This window comes from Gymnoscopelus microlampas (assembly GCF_963454915.1).
Source record: "Gymnoscopelus microlampas genome assembly, chromosome: 11".
In the NCBI taxonomy this organism is placed as follows: Eukaryota; Metazoa; Chordata; class Actinopteri; order Myctophiformes; family Myctophidae; genus Gymnoscopelus; species Gymnoscopelus microlampas.
Window position 1 is genome coordinate 49,121,658 of NC_139948.1, and position 14,817 is coordinate 49,136,474.

The 14,817-nt window shown below is 51.0% G+C and overlaps 3 protein-coding genes across 3 annotated transcripts in view; 2 read left to right on the forward strand and 1 right to left on the reverse strand.

Moving 5' to 3' along the window:
• The window catches only part of grid2ipa (glutamate receptor, ionotropic, delta 2 (Grid2) interacting protein, a), a gene marked incomplete at both ends in the record, with an annotated part of 83,719 nt that overhangs the window by 11,040 nt on the left and 57,862 nt on the right, over window positions 1-14,817 (reverse strand). Inside the window, 3 exons of the mRNA XM_084070834.1 lie at window positions 9,767-9,854; window positions 11,010-12,948; window positions 13,702-14,177. Of these exons, the coding sequence (XP_083926960.1) occupies window positions 9,767-9,854; window positions 11,010-12,948; window positions 13,702-14,177 (2,503 nt within the window). The remainder of the gene's footprint in view (window positions 1-9,766; window positions 9,855-11,009; window positions 12,949-13,701; window positions 14,178-14,817) is intronic.
• On the forward strand, window positions 3,973-6,027 carry LOC311055743 (alpha-1,6-mannosylglycoprotein 6-beta-N-acetylglucosaminyltransferase A-like; the record flags this gene model as incomplete). The annotated part of the gene is made up of 1 exon (XM_084072011.1): window positions 3,973-6,027. The coding sequence occupies one exon, from the start codon at window positions 3,973-3,975 to the stop codon at window positions 6,025-6,027; it is 2,055 nt and encodes a 684-aa protein (XP_083928137.1).
• LOC311055744 (NAD-dependent protein deacetylase sirtuin-1-like) lies at window positions 7,277-9,160 on the forward strand (the record flags this gene model as incomplete). The annotated part of the gene is made up of 1 exon (XM_084072012.1): window positions 7,277-9,160. The coding sequence occupies one exon, from the start codon at window positions 7,277-7,279 to the stop codon at window positions 9,158-9,160; it is 1,884 nt and encodes a 627-aa protein (XP_083928138.1).

The window sequence follows — 14,817 nt, forward strand, 5'->3', positions numbered from 1 at the left end:
CATATATATATACAGTATATTACAAAACAAACATACAACTTCAACCCCTATATTCATTCCGGCCATTTGAAAATAGCCGATCTACAAGCTCACAATGCGTCGCATCGCAACACATTGTGAGCTTGTAGATCTGCTATTTTCAAAAGATTTTTATACATTTTGTACATTTAAAAACTTGGAACATTCTGCATAATGAGTACTTTTACTTTCGGTAAAAAGTTAAGTACATTATGATGCCAATACTTTTGTACTTTTACTAAAGTACATTTTTAATTCCGGACTTTTACCTGCAACAGAGTACTTCTACATTGCAGTATTGATACTTTTTACTTAAGTAAAAAATCACACCCAGTGTGAAGTGGGCGGTGTTTGGTCATCACAACATGACTCACTTAAAAAAACCATAAATGTGTTTTTTAAGTCCATACTGCTATTCATAGGGCTGCACATGTGTCATGTGTTTCGCTAGCCAATCACAGTCCTGAATTTGCAAAGTCAGCCAATCACATTACAGCTAGTGGTGATGACACTAGCTGTAATGTGATTTGGCTGACTTTGCAAAAGTATAGATTTGCATTGACTGTGGAAGGGTTAGGGTTGTAGACTGCGTTGTAGACTATTGGCCAATCACGGTGCAGGATTGGTCAGTGTCCAAACCTCACTTATAGTAAGTAAGTAAGTAGGTCGGGAGGTGGCTTATTGTCGGTATCAGCCGAGTAACACGCAGGAGTCTGTCCCTGTTACAATGCGCTACCGCCCCAAAAATCACACCCTGTGTGAAGAGAGTGGTGCCTTTGATGAGCCCCGTATTGACCCCGTATTGACGTTGTCATCAATGTTTGTTTATTGGACAGACATACATACATACGGACACACGGACAAAGTCAGATATATGAGTGGTTGGCACCACTCAAAAATGTGAGTACTTTATCCACCACTGGTCATGAGATCATGCCGTCAAGCCAGTCCTCCAGGTCTTCCTCTGTCATCTCCCGTTTGACCGGGGTGGCCTCGGAAGGCAGAGCCACCTCCTCCTTCTCCTCTGGAAGCGCCTCCTTCCCTTCTCCTTCAGGCTCTGCACGTTGTTGACCATGGGATACTGGAAATGCATGCGTCTCCGTATCGACTCGATCTTGAGCAGAAGTCTCTCCATCCACAGGAGCTCCCGAGGAGGCGGACGGCGGCGGCTCGCGTAAACCGAGGAGCCGGTCTAGCTCCGCGTCGTCGTCCACGGGCGGCTCGGCCGCTTTACGAGAACGCCGAGGGGAAGAAGAATGGCTCGTAGCCCGGGAAACTCCCTGGCTCGCGTCGAGTCTTCTGAAAGCCGCGCGGGCAGGCGGAGCGAATGCGGCGGCCTCGCAACAAACCACGGCCGGTTTTGGTGGCGTTTTGGTCAAAACGGGCAGCTCTACCGGCGTCGATACCTGTTCCAGCTCAGCCTCCAGGAGGTTCAGTTTCTGATGGAGAGGCATCTCCTGGAGAGACCGTGCCAGCGCTGGAAGGTCCATCTGACCGGCCAAGGAGGAGGAGTCCATTCCCCAGTCCTTCTCCTCGGCAAAACGGAACTGGGCGAAAGAATCCCCCGCTGACTCCAGCAGCACATGGTAGTCTGTTCCTCTCTGTGTGGGAGTGTCGTCGTCGGCAGTGCCCCCCCCCTCTTGCTCCCACGCAGCGTACCGATCCCAGTTGGACTCCAGCTTCCTCCTGGAGAACACCTCCTCAGTCCCATCATCATCATCATCATCATCCTCCAGTTCCACGTCATTTCCTTCATCCGGGCCTCGACGTCCACTTCCACGGTGATGGTCTCTTTTTCCACGGCCACGGTGGGGGCCTGCACCTCCACCTCCTCTGCCCCGGCCTCCACCTGAATCCTTGTTTCCCCTGCTCCCACCACCACCACTACCACCACCTCCTCCTCTTCTCCGATTACCTCCCCCACCCGTGGCCACTGTGGCCGACCGGCTCTCCATTGCGCGCAACTGATGATAGTGAAGGGTTGAGACTGCTATAACGCCAATACTCTGTACTGTCTGTCGCACCTCTTAGCATGTTTGTATTCTGTTGAAGCACTTTGGACAGGACTTCATGTGGCCGGTCTATGATGTCAGACACGTCACGGATGACGTAATCTCCGTGTTTGGGCAAAGATTTATCCCGGTCCGACCACTGTTGTCTTCCATCCTTCTGTGAATTGAGCAAATCTGTGTCTGTCTGTCTCTGTGTAAGTGTGTGTGTGTGTGTGTGTGTGTGTGTGTGTGTGTGTGTGTGTGTGTGTGTGTGTGTGTGTGTGTGTGTGTGTGTGTGTGTGTGTGTGTGTGCGTGCGTGCGCGCGGCGAGCGTGTGCATCTGTGACTGTCCTACGCGTATATCGAGAACCGAGCGCAGAGCCCGGTGTGAGGTCACTCAGATCGCCGTGTATGGGCATATATTGATGGCATCAAAGATCTCCATATATGGGTATAAAAGGGACATGGACAGGCAGATACAGATATATATGGGCATAAAAATGGCAAAGACAGACAGGTCCAGTACAACAGATACTCTGACAACGGGTACAGGCTGTAATGCATAACAGTACGGGCATGCGTTCCCAATGGGCATCGTTCCAATGGGCATCGTTCCCAACGGGCATCGTTCCCAATGGCGTAGTCGCGTTATAAATTACGCAAAATATCTCTGCGCGTGCGTCCGAACACATCCTTCGCGTATCTCGAGAACTACCCGACAGATCGACCTCAAACTCTGCGTGCGGATCGCCGAGGACCCGAGGGAGTGCGATGCCTGATGCAAAGTCCAGAACTGTCTATCCGACCGATATGCCCATAATATGGGCATATATGGAGATCCGGTTTTACGAAACAGCTGACCTGCCCCATTTTGAAGCCTCTAGTGCAGCGGGAAAATGCCTGTGAGTGTAACCGGAAACAGTGTGCTATTGGTGTGAAGGGGAGCGAAGGGTGTGTCTTCACTCAGTAGAACCCAATCACAAGCCCCAAAAGAATGCCCTGCTTTATCATCAAATAGGACCAGGGGGTCCCCAGCTAAATTTGGTAATACAATTGAACCCCTTTATCCATATTCTATACGTTGGCTATTCAAAAAAAGCAGATATACAAGCTATTTGTGAGTATATGTTATTGCGACCGTAGGTCGCACTTACTATAGAAACCTGCTCCAGGTGTCCGTCCGTCACGTCACTCCGTCACACACGTCCGTCACACTTTTGGCCTGCTCATATCTCCGCACCCGTTGCCCCGATCCATGCCAGATTTTGCACACACACTCCTTACCTGCCAAACTACACCCTCCAAGGACCCCCGGAGCTCCAGGGACCCCCAGCGGCCTCGGGGACCCCCAAGTGTAGAAAATGAGCACATGTGGACAAATTACCAAATGACCACCCCAACGGGGCTGCTCACGGGGCATTCCCGGGGACCACCCACTCCTGGTGCTCCAGAACGGATGCAAAAGTGGTGGCGCCCCCAGTGGAGGACCCCCTGCCACTGCAGCTCACATAAAATGCCATGTGACCTACGGTCGCTTATCTCCCGATTAGGGAGTCTTACTGGTATATATATTCAAAGATGTGCACACATTTGCACTCTGTGCCGCGCTATGAGCTTGTATATCTGCTATTTATAATTTAAAAAAAACCGCATATCATGCTGTGCAAAAGAAGACTTGAAACTAGCGATTGAAAAGGTTTACTAAGGTAATAAAGCCCAAATGTAAAGTCGGGTCAAGTTCACATTCACTGATGGAATGAACGTTTTTCTGCAGCCACAGTACATCTAAATAAGTGAGGGAGACACGAACTACAGTATATTGATTTCCAAACTGATTATATGTATTAAACCATCTGAATCAGTGGTGTTTTGTTTGTTCTAATCCAACGGAGGCTGAACTCCAACTGGACACCTATTAGCGCCCTCCCCCTTTTCTCTCCTTCTCGCTCGACGTAGTATGGCCATGGCCACCAGCCGCCTGTGGAATCGGTCGTCCCAGAAGCTGGTCTTCTTCCTGCTGAGCTTCGGCTTCATGTGGGGCATGACCCTGCTGCACTTCAACGCCCGGCGGCGGGCCAGCCGCCACGAGGGCAGCGCAGTGCTTCACCGGCAGGTCCTGGAACTCGGCGAGCGCTACACCAAGGCCCTGGCGGAGGAGACCCAAAGGTCCTCTGTGTTGTTAGATCACATCATGCTGTGGCAGGGCAAGTTGGAGTCCACGGGGGCCAGCGCCGCCAACGCTGAGGTGAACTTGGAAGTCCGGGAGAAGCGTGAGCTCCCCCCGCTGGATGGATTCCCTCGCTGCGAGGGCAAGCTCGAATGGATGAAAGACACGTGGCGGTCAGACCCCTGCTACAGCAAGTACGGCGTGGATGGATCAACCTGCTCCTTCTTCATCTACCTCAGTGAGGTAGAACACTGGTGTCCTCGTTTACCCTGGAGGACAAAGACGCTCGCCGAGGACCAGGACAGGAGTGGACAGACGACGGACATCAGGACCAGCTTTGAGGAGTTGTACCGGGTGATGTCCGGCAGGGAAGAGCTTCGTTGGATGAGGTTGAGAATCGAGCACATGGCAGAGTCCTGGGTCAGCGCCGTCCGCTCACTGGCTGACAAACAGAACCTCACCAAGCGCCGGAGGAAGAAGATCCTGTTGCACCTGGGCCTGCAGTCGAACTTCAAGATGGCGGACACTGCGTTCAGCGGGGGCCCGCTGGGAGAACTTGTCCAGTGGAGTGACCTCATCGCCACACTGTACCTGCTGGGACACGACGTCCACATCTCCGCCTCCCTGGCCGAGCTTAAAGAGACTATGGGCAGCGGGACGGGGAAGTCCAGCTGCCCCGCCCAGGGTGACAAGGCGGTAGAGCTGATCTACACTGACATTATAGGACTCAAAGATTTTAAGAAAACCCTGGGACCCTCCTGGGTTCAATACCAGTGCATGATGCGGGTTCTGGACTCCTTTGGGACGGAGCCAGCATTCAACCACGCCCACTATGCACAGTCCAAAGGCCTCGAGACGGTGTGGGGAATGTTGAACCTCAACCCTCAGCAGTTTTACACCTTTTTCCCCCACACTCCAGACAACAGTTTCCTGGGCTTCGTGGTGAAGCAGGAGAAACCCAGCGCCGGTGACATCAAGAGGCAGAACCAGGCCCTGGTGTATGGAAAAGAGGACAGATACTATAATGACAAGAAGAAATACCTGGACATCATCCACAGATATATGGAGGTGCATGGCACCGTGCACGGTACCGCTACACACATGCCCGACTACGTGAAGAACCATGGGCTTCTGAGCGGACGAGACCTACAGTTCCTCCTACGAGAGAGCAAGGTGTTTGTGGGCCTGGGCACCATCGCCGAGGGTCCTGCTCCTCTGGAGGCCATAGCCAATGGCTGCGCCTACATTAACCCCAAGTTCAACCCGCCCATGAGCTTTAAGAACAAGCCCACCCGGAGACAGTTGACTTCTCAGAATCCATATGCAGAGGTGTACATCGGCCAGCCTCATGTGTGGACGGTCGACGTTGAAAACTCTGCCGAGGTGGAGAGAGCCATCCGCTCCATCATGAGCCAGAAGATTGAGCCCTACCTGCCCTATGAGTTCACCTCTGAGGTGATGCTGCAGAGAGTGAACGCCTTTATTGAGAACCAGGACTTCTGTCACGGCAAGGTGATGTGGCCTCCTCTCAGCGCTCTTCAGGTGAAGCTGGCAGATCCGGGCAGGTCCTGTACGCAAGTGTGCCAGGAGGCCCAGCTCATCTGTGAGCCGTCCTTCTTTCAGCACCTCAAGAACCACAAGGACCTGGCGAGGTTCGGTGTAGACTGTCGGACGATGGAGTCCAGTGCCGACACAGTGGTTCCAGCTTACAGCGAGACTCGCCGCCACTGCGTCTTTCAGTCGGACCAACTCCTGTTCAGCTGTGCCGACGCACATGCTTCACTGAAGCGTGTCTGTCCTTGCCGAGACTACATGAAGGGACAGGTAGCCCTCTGCAAGGACTGCCTATAGCATCAGCAGGCAATACAGTGTATAGCCTCCTGGTGCTATAGGCAGCATAAGAGCTAGAGAGCTGTTCATGTTCTTTGTTCGCTCTTTTACATTTTAATAATTGCCCTAGGCAATGTTAGGGCTGTCAGGATCATGACATTTTAGTTGAAAATTAAATGCCAGACATCCTATATTAAAATTGCATTGTGGGTTGACTTTATATTATATAAATATGTGTTATATAACCTTTCTTATAATACAACAAATATATACAGTATATAGTATACTGTATATGTGTTCGAAGCTCTTTAGCGCCATTATGATTCTGCACAAGCAGCACATATTATTTTAATTTTCTTTTTATATTTTCATCCCACGATTTTCTAACCCATTTTTTCATCCAGTGCCAATTGCGCTACTCTCCCTCTGCCAGCCTAGGGAGAGCCTCGAACCGAGCTCAGTCGCCGCTCGCCACGGCGACTCGCTTGCCGTGGCGACTCGCATCGAGGTGGTGCCTCTCGTGGCTCAGGTCTGCTGTAGTTGTTTTAACAGGTTTTTTTTGCGGTTTGAGAACTCCTGGGGTGTGGAAGTGCCTGGGACGGCAACAGATGACTGGAAGGGTACCCGTCAGAGCACGTGAGCGGAGCGGAGCGGGTGGAAATGCCGCTCGGCGCTCCAGGGGGCCGGTTTCACGCTCGCTATTCGCTCACGTCAACTCCCCCCACGCTCCGCTCCCCGTCGCTCCTCGCTCACGTTGATTTGCGCAAATCTCGCTCCACGCTCCGCTCAAAGCGGGTCGCTCAACAGTAAAAAAAAAAGAAAGGAAAAAGAAAGTAGAAATTCTAATGAAATCTCGGTGCGCTGTGCACTGCGGATGTCTGTGTGTCTCTGAGTCCGTGCGACCGGGCATGCTCAAACATTCGGTGCGCGGCCCCCGCGAGGGCGGCCTGGAGCGGGAGGCGGTCCTCGCTCTGAGTAGCGCTCCAACCTTTTTATAACCAGCTCCGCGCTCACGTCAAAATCGCGTCGCTCCGCTCGCGCTCCGCTCCGCTCACATGCTCTGGTACCCGTCCAGTAAAACATTTAAGGTTTGATCACATTTGACCCAAGAAGTCACAATATGCATTTTGGGGAGTGAAAGTGTATCGATATTAATCCACAATATCCCCATACAGTATATGGAAGATCCATGATGTCATCAGTATGATGTCATAGTACCTCCAGGTACTATGATAACGGATACTGCACTAAGTACACTGGTAGATAACCTATGGTGGACATGGAGAGCGCTACTCTTGGCAGGGTCCGCTCAAGTGCCTCGAATAAGGACGAACCTGCGGCGAAAAGGTCCAGGATCGTCGCGGTGGTAGATTATGGACTGAAAAGCACGGAGACGGGACAGGTCTCAAACACACCGGAGGCCGCCGAGGGGCACCGGGAGGCTGAGCTCAATTGCGGGCAGCAGGAGGAGGCAGAGAAGGAGGAGGTTGAGCCGGTGATGCTGGTGGCAGAACAGGCCCCGGTGGCGGCGGCGGCACTAGGCGAAGACAATGGACCGGGGCTGCTGCTGATCCCACAGACCCACAGCAGAGCCGTGGAACCACATGAGAACCGCGCTCTTCATGGAACAAAGGGAGCGGCTCCAGATGTTCTCGGGCACGGTGAGGAAAACATCAACGACGAAGATGACAGATCTTCACATGCGAGCTCAACTTCCTACGGTTTCATCCAACGGCACACCATGAGAGAGACTGACCCGAGGAGCATCCTGAATGACTTGCTTCCAGACACTGTACTTCCACCGGATCTAGATGACATGACATTGTGGCAGATCATAATTCATATCTCAGAACCTCCGAAAAGAAAGAAGCGCGAGGACATTAACACCCTGGAGGATGTGGTCAGACTGCTCCACGAAAGTAAAAAGATCCTTGTTCTGACCGGTGCCGGGGTGTCCGTTTCCTGTGGAATACCTGACTTTCGTTCCAGGGATGGAATTTATGCAAGGCTTGCTGTAGATTTCCCTGATCTTGCAGACCCACATGCAATGTTTGATATCGAGTACTTCAGAAGAGACCCAAGACCCTTCTTCAAATTTGCGAAGGAGATTTACCCAGGTCAGTTCCAGCCATCACCCTGTCACAAGTTCATATCTATGCTGGATAAGCAGGGGAAGCTGTTACGCAATTACACACAGAACATCGATACTTTAGAACACGTGGCCGGTGTTCAGAGGATTATCCAGTGTCATGGGTCATTTTCAACCGCAGGATGTCTCATCTGTAAGCACAATGTGGATTGTGAGGCTGTAAGGGAAGACATCTTTAACCAGGTCGTGCCCCGCTGTCCACGATGTCCCCCAGATATCCCCTTGGCAATCATGAAGCCTGATATTGTCTTTTTTGGAGAGGATCTTCCGGAAACGTTCCACAGAGCCATGGAGAAGGATAAGGATGAGGTGGACCTTTTGATAGTAATCGGCTCATCGCTTCAAGTCCAACCGGTTGCTCTCATCCCAAACTCCATTCCTCACGATGTCCCTCAGATACTGATAAATCGGGAACCTCTGCCTCACCTCAACTTCGACGTGGAGCTACTAGGGGACTGTGACATCATCATTAATGAGCTCTGTCACCGATTAGCCGGAGTTTTTGAGCAGCTGTGCTATAATGCCTTAATACTCAATGAAATAACAGAAAAGCCCCCTCGATTACCAGCTCACACAGAGCAGCATTCCCCATGCAACAACATCTCTTGTTCTGGCAGAAATGTGCAGGAGGAACATAGTCCATGCAATACAGACTCAGTCAAGCCATCAGACAAGGCAGAAGGTCAGAATTTCACAAAGGCCGATGATGATGGTGATGATGTAACACCCCCAGAGCCTTTTCCAAATTCTCAGCACCCTAACAAAGAGAAAACTGCGTCTTCAGAGCCAATGGAGGACGTGCCAAAAGAAGAAGCTGCAGAAGTAATAAAAAACCGAAACAACCTCGAAGTTGGCAGTCGATGCTGGATCAGTCAAATAAACAGAAGTCCAATCAGCACGCGACTTGGGACAAGTGAGTACCTGTTCCAAGCACCAAATCACTACATCTTCCATGGGGCCGAAGTATACTCCGACTCTGAAGATGAGATGTCAAGCCAGTGTTGATTTTGACACCAAATTTTGATTTAGTTTTAGTCATATTTTAGTCATCTAGTCGACTAAATATCATAAGATTATAGTCGACTAAATCTACAGATGATTTAGTCGACTAAAATATATTTTGGCGGTGCCTTGATGGCGTCGTAATGACTGATTTTACACTTGGTTGCATAATGAAGAAATAGCCGATCGACAAGCTCACAACGTGTCGCAGCGCAACGCGTTGTGAGCTTGTAGATCTGCTATTTTCAGAGCGCAACACGTTGCGTTGTGAGCTTGTACATCTGCTATTTTCAGAGCGCAACACTTAAGCATAAAGCATAGTCTTTTAGTTCTACTGGATCTCTTCTTCACTAGTCCACTCCCTAACATTTTAGTCTAGTTTTTGGGCGGTGCAACAGCCCCTATATGTGAGGTTTGGACCCCCCCCCCACCCATTGCATGGGTGGGGGGTCCATAATCTTTTATGACGGTCCGTCAATGTACTCCACACAAGATATGTATTCATAACAAAAACAAAAAGTGGGGGATGATTAAGCGATTGTGAGTTGTTCAGACTATGTACAATGGCTTAGTGCCACTTTTGAAATGCACACATCCATATATACTCACCGGCACTCTTCTGTGTCCCAAAGTGCAGCTCCAAATCCAGATATTTCACCATGTCGTTCAGTTTGTCATAGTCGGAATTTTCACCCAGCTGGAAGAAGAAAAAAAACTGCAGTCATATACACTGGGATGGTTGAGTGTAATTATCATTCAAAGTGTTTCAAAGTTATTCTCAACGTAAATTTGCCTTAAATCTGCTAAATTGCACATTGCCTCACTTCTATTTCATCCCTCCTGACCACTAGAGGTGGTGCCTTTAGCGTGGGTTACCTCTTCCGGTGATACAGAATTCATAGAACCGTGGTTACATTTTGTTAAAGGGACACCAAATCTTGTTTTAATGAAGTAACGGATATAATACATATGCGCTTTTTTCCTCCCTTGCAACACCACAGAGGTAAATGTCAGTCCTCCTTGGACTACAATGGACTACAGCCCACATGGGGGCTGTAGTCCATTGTAGTCCAGGTCGAACTGACATTCACCTCTGTGTCAATAAAAAATCACACCCAGTGTGAAGTGGGCGGTGTGTGGTCATCACAACATGACTCACTTTAAAAAAAGAATAAATGACTTTTTTTAAAGTCCATACTGCTATTCATAGGGCTGCACATGTGTCATGTGTTTCGCTAGCCAATCACAGTCCTGAATTTGCAAAGTCAGCCAATCACATTACAGTTAGTGGTGATGACACTAGCTGTAATGTGATTGGCTGATATGAAAAAAGTATCGATTTGCATTAACAATGGAAGGGTTAGGGGTACACAAATGTTTTGGTCGGTGTCCAAAACTCACTTATAGGGGGCGGCTACACCGCCCCAATAAAAAATCACACCCAGTGTGAAGTGGGCGGTGTGGTCACAGTGATCATCACAGTGATGGAAGTGATTCACTTAAAAGAAAACATTTGTTTTGTTTTTTTTACGTGCATAGTCCTATTTATAGGGCTATGCACATGTGTCATGTGTTTCTAGCCAATCACATCCTGAATAGAGTCATGGTGGCCAATCACGGTGCAGGGTTAGGGGGGTACACTGGTGGCCAATCACAGCGCAGGGTATGGGGGGTGCAATTTGGATCGATGTCCAAACCTCACATATAGGGAGGGGCGGTTGCACCGCCCAAAAACGTAAAAGAAAAACACTCTCCGACATCATGTTTATGTCCTCAACTTCATTAAAACAGGACGTGGGTGCAACATGGGTGAAGTGCCCCTTTAGCTTTAGCTCTCGCTCCACATGCTCACCTGTCCCCAGATAGTGCCCTCAGAGTTCTCCACCTGCTCCCACCGAAGCCTCTTCACGCTCATGTGGTTGGAGTCCATCCGAGGGAGGGAGGGCCTGGGCAAGGGTGGCGGCGAGCACGGCGGGGGCAGGGGGGGAGCCGGAGGGGGCCCCTCCTTGTGCTCAGAGGGGTCAGATAGGGTATGCGGGAGGGACTGGGGCTGGCCCTGGCTGTGGGGCTGTTTGTGGTGTGACTGAGACTGGGGCTGGGGCTGGGCATGGGCATGGGGCTGGGGCTGGGACTGGTGCAGCTGGTGCGAGGGCTGAGAATGTGGCCGGGTGGTTTGGCTGGAGGTGTGAGCTTGGTGCTGCGGCTGCGGGTGCTGGGTCACGGGCTGGAACGTGGAGAGCGTGGGCTGGTGAGGCTGCAACGGCTGAAACGTGGACAACAGGGGCTGGGGCCGGTGGGGCTCCTGACTCTGAGGACGGTGGATGAGGTGGATCTGTTGCTTTGGGTCTTGTGGAAGGGGCTGTGGGGTCATATGGCGGATGTGTTGGATCTGAGGAGAGGTAGAGTGGGGGTGCTGGATGGAGTGAGGTCTCTGAGGAGAGGGCTTGGTAGGCTGGGGGTGGTGGAGGCCCGGGTGCGCCTGTTGGTCCTGGTGTCTCTCCTGGGCCTGATGATGGCCTTTCACACTCCTTCGGCTCTGATGCGCTGCGTGGGGGTCCCGGCCGAACTGAACTGGGACGGACGCTGCGTCTTGGTGGGCTTCATGCAGGAGCTCAGCGGAGGAGGAGTGGTGGACCTTGGCTTGATGCATATGGTGAGCTTGATGGAGCATGTCTGTTGAGGAATGATGGGTTTTCCCCTGGTGCGTCTGGTGAGCTTGATGGAGAAGCTCCATAGAAGAATGATGGGTCTGGGCTTTGTGCATTTGGTGAAGCATCTCAGTAGAGGCATGGTGGGCCTGCGCCTGTTGCATCTGATGGAGCATCTCATTGGACGCATGGTGGGCCTGCGCCTGTTGCATTTGGTGAAGCATCTCATTGGACGCGTGGTGGGCCTGCGCCTGTTGCATCTGATGGAGCATCTCGGCAGACGCGTGATGGGCCTGTGCTTGTTGCATCTGCTGCTGGAGAATCTCGGCAGACGCGTGATGGGCCTGGGCCTTGAGGCTGCGACGGCTTTGGTAGATGCCCTCGGGGTACTGCTGCCCCTGCTGGAGGGCATGGCCGGCCTGTGGGACCAGCGGCTGGTGAGCGGTCGGGGCTGAACGGGACTGACGCCGCTGGGGATGACTCGCGAGCGCCTGCTGCTGCTGCTGCTGCTGCTGCTGCTGCGGCTGCGGCTGCGGCTGCTGCCGCATCTTGTACAGCGGGTGGTTGGCCTGATGTTGGACCAGGTGATGTTGGACCAGGGACTCCGGGGAGGGGAGCGGGGGCAGGGACTGGTGGAGCTGGTGCAGGGAGTGGGTCGGCAGCGGGGACGACTGTGCCGGCAGGGACTGGTGACCCTGGTACATCTGCTGCTGCATCTTCTGCTGTTCCTGGTAGGCCTGGCGCTCCTCCTCGAAGGCCTTCTGCTCCTGGTAGAGCTTCTGCTCTTCGTAGGCTTGGCGTTCCTGGAAGGCCTTCTGTTCTTGATACAGTATCTGCTGCTCCTGGTACACCTTCAGCTCCTCGTAGATGCGCTGTTCCTCGTACTGCCTCTCCTTGTAGGCCTGCTGCTCCTGGTAGAGCTGCTGCTCCTCGTAGGCCTGTCTCTCCTTGTACGCCTGTTGCTCCTCGTAGGCCTGTCTCTCCTTGTACGCCTGTTGTTCCTCGTAGGCCTGTCTCTCTTTGTACGTTTGTTGCTCCTCGTAGGCCTGTCTCTCCTTGTAGGCTTGTTGCTCTTCGTAGGCCTGTTGTCTCTCCTGGAAGGCCTTGAGCTCCTGTATGGTGGCCCGGGCCTGCAGCTCCTCTCTGTTGGCATGAGCCTTATGCAGTGGCGGAAGAGTTACTGTTATTTGTAAAAGTAGCAATACCACTAAATTACAGTGGTGGAAAAAGTACTGAAATGTTTTACTTAAGTAAAAGTATCAATACGTCTGCAATGTAGAAGTACTCTGTTACAAGTAAAAGTCCGGAATTAAAAATGTACTTGAGTAAAAGTACCAAAAGTAAACATACTAAAATGTTTGAAAGTAGCGGATCTATAAGCTCACAACGCGTCGCGATGCGACGCGTTGTGAGCTTGTAGATCGGCTATTTGCAAATAGCCTAGGTATAATTTTTTCAAAAATAGCAGATCTACAAGCTCATATAGCGTGACACTATGAAGCTTGTATATCTGCTATTTTTGAATAGCCAAAATAAATCAAAAAATGACACAGACAGATGCGTTCCGGGTCTTAACTCTTTTCCTGCCATTGACGAGATTTCTCGTTTTTCTCCGCATGGCTCAGCCAGCCATCAACGAGAAAAACGAGATTTTTGAAAAAAAAAAAAAGAATAAAAAAGTTTTCGTTTTTTAAATTTTTGGTTTATCACAAAGGAAGCAGGAGATAACACGATGCGAAGATTTTCTGCTCCATTCACTTCAATGTTAAAAAATAAACGGAGACAAAATTCACATTTTACCTATTTTTGCAATGTTATTCTATGGCAGGGAAGGGGGTAGATAGATTGTGTATATACTCTGGCAGTTAAAGAGTTTTAATGGGTAAAAAAAGTTACTTTCCACCAAAACTGACCTTGTGCAGCGAGTGGCGCTTGGGCGGCGGGTTGCTGCGGGGAGGCGGCGGCGGGGGCGGGCCCGACTTGCGGCGGACGGGCACGTACATCCTCATGGGGGAGTGGTCGTCGGGGGTGTAGCTCCGCGGCGGAGGAGGAGGCGGCTGCTGCTGCTGGTGCTGCGGCTGTTGCGGCGAGGCGGCAGGGGGCGGCGGCGGCGGGTCGTTGAACTGGACGGGCGGGGGCGGGGGCGGGGTGACGGGGTGTGGCGGGATGTGGTCAGAGGAGGAGGAGTAGGTGAGCGAGGAGGCGTTCTCCTCGCCACTGCAGCTGCTGTGCACGTCGCTCGGGCTGCTGAGCTCCGGCGCCACGAAGCCGCCGTCCACCTCGGTGACGTCGTCCTGGACCACGCCCATCCCGTCGTCGTCGTCGTCGTCCAGGATGTCCTCGTCGTCGGGGAAAGTCATCTGGACAACATCCTGGCATTATACCCAGTGGTGATTTTAACAGCAGATTTTGATTTAGTTTTAGTCATAGTCTTTTGAATCAAATTCCATTTTGTTTTAGTCATATCTTAGTCAACTGAAATGTTTTAGTTTTTGTCTAGTTTTAGTCGACTAAATATCATAAGATTATAGTCGACTAAATCTACAGTTCATTTAGTCGACTATTAATTTTAATTAATTTCAGGGGTGCCTTGATGGCGTCGTAATGGCTGATTTTACACTTGGTTGCATGCGGAAAATAGCTGATCTACAAACTCACAAGTTGTGAGCTTGTAGATTCGCTTCAGGGGATTCTCCAAATCCTAACAGTTTTTTGCCTTAGACCTGAGGCCTATTCTAAAAACGCCTTCTAAATCCTGACTTAAGCTTTCTGAACAACTATATAAATATTTATTAAAAAATTACAACAAATGTATGTTGCTATATACTGTACATGGCAACAGGAACCCCAAAAGGGGTTCCCGTCCTGAAAGGTATATAGGGGTTCCTGCCCAAAATGGGTTAATCGGTTAATTCGGTACAACAAAAAATGTCAGAGATGAGCTTTTGTGAATGAATGACTGGCAGCGCGATGTATGTGCTGTCCAGTGTGTGTGTGTGTGTGTGTGTGTGT